Here is a 9,390-nt window from a genome sequence, read left to right as displayed (position 1 = left end):
CAGTCGATACTTTAAAAATGTCCATTCGTTAATGCTTACCTTGTACGTATGTTTGTCCAGTGTAACTGCGTTTTTATTTTATTTTGGTGCTGCAATCTGTGGTTTAGTTAAACACTTAATTTGTTCTGTGCTGCAATCCGTAGTGTTTGTTAAAAACTTAATTCTACATACGCACGGTTGTTTAGCTATCGGGAAACGGCGTCCAGAGTTTGGTCACACAGGCACTTTTCTACACAGAGAGGAGATTCACTGGAGTTGGTGGGACCAGGGGGGAGCGAGAATGGGCGGGGTAAGCTCACCGGCGCCACCTTAATAAAAAAAAGCAGCCGCACAGACCTGTCAATCAACAAGCAACCCAGACAGACATCAGCCCCCAGTGGCTGGCTGTGAGCTGTAAGAGAGTAGCGTCATAGTTGGCCGAGAGCCCCACCGTCTGGAATGAAACGGGCGCAGCGATTGGCTCGACTTTTTTTTGCCCTAGACAACTCACTCTCTCTCCCCCTTTTGTTATTGCAAGCAAACTGGAGAAGAGCCGAGGGAGCAGCAGGATGAACGAAGGGAGCGAGAGAGGGCGATAGACTGATAGACTGATAACAGTCTAGACAGACAGCTCCACAGAGAGAGGGGTAAAAGGGGAAATACATTTGGAATACTGCTTCAGATCTCCCTCTACTTATTTGTCCAGTTCTCCTGTTGATTTGTAAGTAAACTACATTTTGGTATTGACTATTCCCATAGGGATTTTTTAGCTGACCAAACCAGTCTGAGTCACATGGATTGTTGACAGACCTATAGCCTACAGTTAGGTCAACGTAGTGAGACAGACAGCCAGACAAAGCCCCCCCACCCACCCAACTACTCTCAAGTCAATGTGTCTTATCTACTTATCTATCCTCTGTCAAAGTACTGTGTACACTGTAGCCTACACATAATGTTGCTTTTCTTGTAGAGGTATTTATATTTTTCTCCCAGTAGGCCTACATGCTTTTGTAAACATGTAAACAAATTACTTTTGACCTCCTAAATGCTCTTAGAATTTCTTTGGTGGAGCATGTATGTTTTTTAAAAATAGTTTATTACAGTTGTATTATTGTTATCAAAGTGGATTGTAATATAACCTACTTTAGGAAATCACACATTTCTGCATTATTGTTTTTTTCTGACAAGTTGTGCAAAGCAAAACAAGCTCAACTTCATCACTAGCATGACACAGATGGAAGGATGTTTGTAAACAACATTGGTCACCCTTAGTCACCGACATTTACATAATTTAGCAGACGCTCACTTACAAGAGCAATTAGGGTTAAGTGCCATGCTCAAGGGCACATTGACAGATTTTTCACCTGGTCGGCTTGTGGATTAGCCCAACGCTCTTAATTAACTGCAAGGCTACCTGCCGCCCTACACTTCACATGCATCATAAGAATGTCAATTCTCTTTAGGGTAATGTATTTTCAGATAAGTAGTATATACCTATTTAAGGATAAAGTAATTTTGGCCTACTTAATTCTGTGTTTACATGGCCTGCTTTGTATCTTCTGCTCTGTAAAAGCCCCATACATTGTGTGTTGTTAATACTGGTAAAGTTGTTATTGGATTGTTATAGGGACCTTGGTTGCTGATAGCCTATGACTTGAACCTTGACCTAAAGTACCATATCAGGTCCAGACTTCAGTGTTGTGTCAGTGATCAAACAACAATCAAATCAATGAATAAATCAATTGCATTTGGTTGCTTCACCATAGTGGTCTCTCACCTCCTTCTCTCCAACCCCCCTCAACCCAGGGAGATGTCAGTGAACCCCCCCAACAGCAACGATGCCTGCCTGAGCATCGTGCACAGCCTCATGTGCCACCGACAGGGCGGTGAGAACGAAGGCTTTGCCAAGCGTGCCATAGAGAGCCTGGTAAAGAAGCTGAAGGAGAAGAAGGATGAGCTGGACTCGCTCATCACCGCCATCACCACCAACGGAGTTCACCCCAGCAAGTGTGTCACCATCCAGAGGACGCTTGATGGACGCCTGCAGGTAGGCTACTGTTATTTTGGGTTGAATGAGGCCTAGGCCGGTATGTTATCACTGATTATAGAGGGACTATAGAGAGACTGTTTATGAAATCAGTGGATCTCATTAATAAATTATTCACTGATAAATTGTTATTGGTGACATGGCACAAAGACTCTGTCAACTCAGTGACCAATAGCTGGTTGCTTTCGATTACTGACTAATACACCTTTCAGGTACTGCCAGCAACAAAGCCTATACTTTTATTTCAGCCAGTCATGATTGTGGCAATACACTCACTACATGATCAAAAGTAGGTGTACATCTGCTTGTCGAAAATCTCATTCCAAATCATGGACATTAAAATGGAGTTGGTTCCCCCTTTGCTGCTATAACAGCCTCTACTCTTCTGGGAAGGCTTTCCCACTGGAGCATTGCTACGGGGACTTGCTTCCATTCAGCCACAAGAGCAATAGTGAGGTCAGGCACTGATGTTGGGTGATTAGGCCTGGCTCGCAGTCAGCGTTCCAATTCATCCCAAAGGTGTTCGACAGGGTTTATGGTCAGGGCTCTGTGAAGGCCAGTGAAGTTCTTCCACACCGATCTCGGCAAATCATTTCTGTATGGACCTTGCTTTGTGCACAGTTGTCATGCTGAAACAGGAAAGGGCCTTCCCCAAACTATTGCCACAAAGTTGGAAGCACAGAACTGTCTAGAATGTCATTGTATGCTGTAGCATTAAGATGATCCTTCACTGGAACTAAGGGGCCTAGCCCGAATCATGAAAAACAGCGCCAGACCATTATTCCTCCTCCACCAAACTTTACAGTTGGCACTATGCAATGTCTGAGCCCTGTTGCTCCTAGACGTTTCCACTTCAAAATAATAGCACTTACAGTTGACTCGGGCAGCTCTAGCTGGGAAGACATTTGACGAACTGACCATGTTGAAAGTCACTGAGCCCTTCAGTAAGGCCATTCTACTGCCAATGTTTGTCTATGGCTGTGGGATTTTATACACCTGTAAGCAACGGTGTGGCTGAAATAGCCAAACACTAATTTGAAGGGGTATTCACATACTTTTGTATACATAGTGTATGTTTTAAAGTCCCGCCAACCCCTCAGTAAACGTCCCTAATCATTTTACCGGTTTTGGAAGACATAAAATCATGAACATTCTATTGTTGTTCTCAGACATCAAACTTGTCCTTGTCATAAAGAAAAAGTATAAACAAAACGTCAGTCTGCATGGAGCAACGTTACCTGCTCTTATTTTTTGTTCCAAAAAACCTATTCGTTAAAAAATGTATTTAGAATATGTAAATCTAGCAAGCCAGGCAACTAAAAGCAACTTTCTGACGTTTTGCTTTGTTGCTTGTTTCTTGTAACAACTTTTGAGGATTTTACATTTTGGGGTTGTCGTCTTCAAAGTTGTTTCTGCTGGTCGCAAAAAGCAAAGTTATCATGACACAAGATGAATTCAATGTAAAAGGCTTTGAAAATAAAAAGCTTGTTATAACCTCAGTGCTCCGTTGACATTTCACAGAGACACGCTTGTTTGTGCAAAAATCCAGTGTTTCTATGTCAAACGGTTTTGTCATATTTCAGTCTTCTATGATGTGTATAAAGTGTAATATTGTGACGCAAAATCAAAACTGAATAAATTTCAACTCTAAATCTGACTTGGTACAGGTGTTGTACTTTTTTTTAAGCCCATACCATGTGTGTGCAACCTGGTGTCAGAGCATTTCATATTATTCTGCACGTAAATTCCGAGACACTCCATTTAGTATAATATGTTACGTTTCGTATGGTATGTGTTAATTTGTGGATGTTTATCACCCATTCCGTATGATATGTTACGAATTACAATTCTTATATGTTACGAATTTGCAAAACGTACAAAATGTTATGAATTTGCTTAACATGTATGTTTCGAATTCTAGCTACGTGGCTAACGTTAGTTAGCTGGCCTAACGTTAGCTTGGCTAGGGGTTAGGGTTAATGTTAGGGTTAAGTTTATGGGAAGAGTTAGCTAAAAGGTTTAGGTTTAGGGGAATGGTTAGTTAATATGCTAAGTAGTTGCAAAGTAGCAAAAAAGTAGTAAGTAGTTGAAAAGTTGCTAATTAGCTAAGTTGTCTGTGATGAGATTCGAACTCAACAAGTGAATCATTCAACACATGGGTTACTTACACACTTCAGGGAGGTGAAACAGGAGAAAAAAGTAAAGGGGTTTAAGTCTTCCTATAGGCTAACTTCTAGAGAATGAACATAGTATCGAATACTTAGAAGTGTAACCCACGAGTTGCTTACAGAGAGAGAGCAAGGGAATGAGAGAGAAGGAAACAGAGGGAGTTCCCCTCCCCCAGCTCTAGTGAGGGAGAGAGAGAGGGAGGGAATACTGGAGGGGTAGCGCTGGTTGTTTTGTCTGAGACACAGGAAAGGGGCAGGGTTAAGTTAAGCCTGTCTGTCTCTGGTGTGTGTGTGTGCGTATGTGCGTGTGTTTGTGTCTGGAGTTTTTCCAGTGTTAAAGTTTGTGGAAGTATATTTGTAATCTCAGACATACCACAGTATTTTCTCTGTGTGTGTGTGTGTGTATGTGAGAGAGGTGTTTATTATTGAATGCAGGTTTTGACTTACATCAACAGTTTCTACATTTGAGATTGCCTGTGGATATACGGATGTTAGTGACACGTATTAATGTGATGTGTGAGAACTATATATGAGAATGTACTGCATTATTCTCTGTTCAGGACTGTAGGCTGTGTGTGTGTTTGTCAGTAATGTTGGCTGTAATTGGGCTGGCACTCTGCCAGCTCTGACTCTTTGTCTGAGGAAGGTCACTTTGGTTTTCAGGAAGAAAGAATAATCAAAAAGAAAATGTAAAAGTTTAGAGTCCATTCTGGCTTTCTCTTGCTGTTAGTGCAGAAAGGGTATGTTGATCCCAAAATACTGATATTTTTCTCTGACACACACACACACACACACACACACACACACACACACACACACACACACACACACACACACACACACACACACACACACACACACATACACACACACACACACACACACACACACACACACACACACACACAAGCTGAGACAATGTCATTCCTCTCCAGCTCAGCTTGTTGAGTTAACCCTACACCAGCTCTCTCTTTTTTGTCACACTCACACTCTTCCTTAATAGCAAGTACACAGACCAACTCTGACACACTTGAGTACATGCAGCACAATACAAGGACAGAGTAACATTGGTTCCTCAAGAACATGGGAATAAGCCTGAGACACCATTGATGACTCAGTCACTATTTGTGCTATTCAGCTCTGTCTGATATGTTTTAATGGCTCCAAGGCTATTCCCCACCCAGAGTGTGTGCCTGGAGAGAGTGTGTTTAGCATTGATGTACATTTCCATTCATGACCCGTTTCCTCGACCACTCCCTGTCTACCAGCTCCCTCTTGCTCTCCTCCTTCTCATTCTCAGTTCCACTCCCTCCATGCTCAATTTCCAACCCTATCATGGCCTCCATACTGTCGCCCATTCCCTTCCTGAGACTCACCGTCCTACTGTAAATAATCACCCTAAAAGCCTCGGCTGGATGTTGTAAAGGAATACTTCCATGCCTTCTCCATTCTCTCTCCTCTGTCCCTCCAGGTAGCTGGGAGGAAAGGGTTCCCCCATGTGATCTACGCTAGGCTCTGGCGCTGGCCAGACCTCCACAAGAATGAACTGAAGCACGTCAAGTTCTGCCAGTTCGCCTTTGACCTCAAGTATGACAATGTGTGTGTCAACCCCTACCACTACGAGCGAGTGGTATCGCCAGGCATTGGTGCGTCTGTTCACAATTTCACTTCCACTAATGAAACAGAAGCACAAATGGGGAATGAGAATATGAAGTTGTTAACAGGCTCTTTGGGTCACAGGCTTTTTCAGAACTTCCATGCTGTTTCTAACTTTGTTTCCCTTTCTGTCCGTCTCCTCAAGTTGGTCTCAGCATTCAAAATGCAGGTGAGGAGGAAAACACTATTTTCAGCATCATCAAACATCATCAAAATGGTAATAAGCAATAGCGAGTCATTCTAACCAATCTGTTTTTATCGCATTTCCCAAAGTGCACAGGCAATACTACTGTTTTGATACAGATATACTGTAGATGTGCTCTTGGCAATCTGACGAAAAATATGGAATGCAGAGCTTCCAAACCAGCCAGATTCATACCTGTCTGAGCTAGTCTACACTACAAGAAGGACACCTCAATCAAATTGCAAGAAGGTGTCACAGGCTACATGACAGGGCAAAAATCACTCCCACTTGGAGGCAACAATAAATGCCATCCATCAATTTGATCTAAATTACAGTAAATTCCGGAATTTATTCAAAATGTATCCATTCATGAATCGAAAATATAGTAATATGACATGACTCACGCCTGATTTCTGCCCGCCCGCCTGCCTGTCTCTCTCCCTTTCTCTCTCTTTCTGTCTCTCTCCCTCCCACTCTCTGTCTCTCTCTCTCCCCCCTCCCTTCATTACAAGGTCCTCCAGGTCGGCTGATCAAAGAGGAGTACATCCATGACTGTTTTGAGATGGACCTCCCCTCCAGGATGCCCCCCCAGCCCGAGCGCTACAACCAGCCCCTTCCCCCTCTGCAGATGCCCCCCGAGCCGCCCCGCGCCCCATCCTCTGTCAACCTCTACCCCAGCATGCCCCTCTCTCCGCCAGGTGAGATAGACTAAAACTGAACCTGGTAATAAGAAGTACTACCGTACAAGCAATTCAGCTGAGAAGAACCAGACTCTCCTGCTTTTATGTCTAACTCTATCCCTTACAATTTCCATCTTTTATTCCACTTCCCCCATCTTTTTCCTCCAGTGAGCAGTTCCATGATGGGGCCCATGTCTGGGGGCCACGGCGAGGGCCTGCTTCAGATCGCCTCTCCCCAGAGCCAGGGCATGCCCCAGACGCCGCCACCCACCACCCCCACACACGGACCACCCCCCCAGCCCCCTACCCCTCACAGCCAGAGTGACTACAGCAGCAGCTCCAAACACACACAGACACAGAGCTCTTATCACAGTGAGTTACTAACGAACCAGGCAGTGTCACAGAGAAGGTGTCAATTCCATGGTGTCAGTTTCAACTCTGTGTGTTCTCTTTCTTCACAATCTTCCAGCGACCTGGACAGGCACCAGCACGGCCTCCTATACCCCTGTAGGAGCCCAGCAGAATGGGTGTGGCCACCAGCAACCACCACTGCACCACCCCAACCACTTCTGTATGTCAATCACCTGTCAATCAATCTTTCTGTCAGAAATGCAGGACTGTTACTATATGTATATGGCAGCGTTGTCATATTTTCTAATTAATTTCTCTTAAAAGGGTCTCAGCAACATCACAGCGCACCTGCCTTTCCTCAGCCAGTCTCCAACCATCCAGGTACAGACACAGCGTACACACACTCACTCACCCACACACATGATGTTAGGCATCTCACCCCATCCACCACCAATGTACAGTACCCACATGAGGGACACATGGCAGCCATTTTGCAGTATTTCATATTATATTTCATGCTGTGTGTGTTGCCAGGTCCAGAGTTCTGGTGCTCCATCTCCTACTTTGAGATGGACATCCAGGTTGGGGAGATGTTCAAGGTCCTGGCTAACTGCCCCGTGGTGACAGTGGACGGATATGTGGACCCCTCGGGGGGCGACCGCTTCTGTCTGGGCCAACTCAGCAATGTGCACCGCACCGACGCTAGCGAGAGAGCCAGGTCTATCAGCGTGCCCCTAATATACCAACCTTGCCTAACCGCTAGCTATTTGAGAACCTTGTTGGTTTGCAGAATACACAGGGCAAATATGTTTTTATCGCCTATATAGAAGTAAATGCAATCCCCAGTGTCTGTGATTTTCTCTTCACCAGTGTGAACTCCTATCTCCATTTCCCAGGTTGCACATTGGGAAGGGGGTGCAGTTAGAGTGTCGTGGTGAGGGGGATGTGTGGATGCGTTGCCTTAGCGACCATGCAGTGTTCGTACAGAGCTACTACCTGGACCGGGAGGCGGGGCGAGCCCCGGGAGATGCAGTTCACAAGATCTACCCTGGGGCCTACATGAAGGTGTTTGACCTGCGTCAGTGCCACAGGCAGATGCAGCAGCAGGCAGCCACGGCCCAGGCTGCAGCAGCAGCACAGGCTGCAGCAGTGGCAGGCAACATCCCAGGGCCTGGCAGTGTGGGGGGAATCGCCCCGGCAGTCAGTGAGTGCTTCTGTCCATCTCTCTCGCTCTCTCTTTCTTTCTTTCTCTCTCTCTCTCGCTCTCTTAATCACTCAGTAAATCTCAATTCTCCCAGGTCTGTCGGCGGCAGCCGGGATAGGTGTGGACGACCTGCGGCGGTTGTGTATCCTGCGGCTTAGCTTTGTGAAGGGCTGGGGGCCCGACTACCCCCGGCAGAGCATCAAGCACACCCCCTGCTGGGTGGAGGTCCACCTGCACCGCGCCCTGCAGCTGCTGGATGAGGTGCTGCACACCATGCCTCTGGCTGACCTAGGAGGACACGGACATGTCAACTAAGCAGTGTGTGTGTGTGGGTGTGTGTGAGAGAGAGGTGGCGGTGTCTCAGTTGCTTGGTTTGGATGATAACTGCCCTTCATGAACACTACAGTACGTTTTGGATTGGATACCTTTTTCCCCACCACCTGAAACAAAGACTGTAGGCTTTAATAGAAACTTCTATCGAACTTCTATCGAAAAGGTATTTTCATGCTTTTATATATTTTCCTTGAATCGCCTGATTTTCCTGAAGCAGTTTAGACTGCAAAATGTACTTGCTCAACAGACAATATTTTCACAGAGACTGGAACTTGCACTAAAGGCATCAATGTTTTCTAGTAGTGGTAGAGACTGTAAGGGATGGACTGTGTCACAACAATGGAAACTGGCCTCGTACCTCCAATGACCTGGTAACCTGCCTGGATAAAACACTTTGGGAATTTTTCAGAAAGTCAGAATGATAGCACATGTGCCTCAGTGGATTCTCACTTAAGCAGTGTTGGAATGATGCCTTGATTACAGGGCAGCAGACTCAGACAGGTATATTGCATTTGGAGAATGCTGCTGTCCTTTAACTGCCTTCAGTAGGGTCTGTTTGTTCTTCAGGGAGAAATTGAAATAATAGTCACCACAATCTCCATCAACCTTTTCTCTTATCAGTCTTTTTCATCAACCTGTATCATGTGACTCAGTTATATTTATACTGGACAAAAATATAAATGCAACATGTAAAGTGTTGGTCTCGTGTTTCATGAGCTGAATTAAAAGATCCCAGAAATGTTCCATAAGCACAAAAAGTTTATTTTTCTCAAATGTTGTGCACACAT

The 9,390-nt window shown here is 45.1% G+C and overlaps 1 protein-coding gene across 4 annotated transcripts; it reads left to right on the top strand.

Annotated features, from left to right (window-relative positions):
* The first annotated feature begins 284 nt into the window (after positions 1-284).
* Positions 285-9,389, top strand: LOC101268921 (mothers against decapentaplegic homolog 4). Of its 4 annotated transcripts, none has more exons than XM_021557818.2 (11): positions 285-700; positions 1,786-2,026; positions 5,666-5,840; positions 5,996-6,019; positions 6,547-6,732; positions 6,883-7,086; positions 7,184-7,285; positions 7,390-7,446; positions 7,600-7,783; positions 7,962-8,269; positions 8,364-9,389. In XM_021557818.2, the coding sequence occupies exons 2-11, from the start codon at positions 1,790-1,792 to the stop codon at positions 8,582-8,584; spliced, it is 1,698 nt and encodes a 565-aa protein (XP_021413493.2). In that variant the 5' UTR covers positions 285-700; positions 1,786-1,789; the 3' UTR covers positions 8,585-9,389. The 4 variants fall into 4 exon arrangements, with proteins under 4 accessions (XP_021413493.2, XP_021413484.2, XP_021413475.2 ...); XM_021557809.2 differs by having other exon boundaries at positions 5,996-6,067; positions 6,556-6,732; XM_021557800.2 differs by having other exon boundaries at positions 5,996-6,067.
* The last annotated feature ends 1 nt before the right edge of the window (position 9,390 follows it).

Source organism: Oncorhynchus mykiss, chromosome 2, assembly GCF_013265735.2.
Source record: "Oncorhynchus mykiss isolate Arlee chromosome 2, USDA_OmykA_1.1, whole genome shotgun sequence".
Lineage (NCBI taxonomy): Eukaryota > Metazoa > Chordata > Actinopteri > Salmoniformes > Salmonidae > Oncorhynchus > Oncorhynchus mykiss.
The sequence above is the reverse complement of the archived record's forward strand: the minus strand, read 5'-3'. Positions and strand labels throughout refer to the sequence as shown.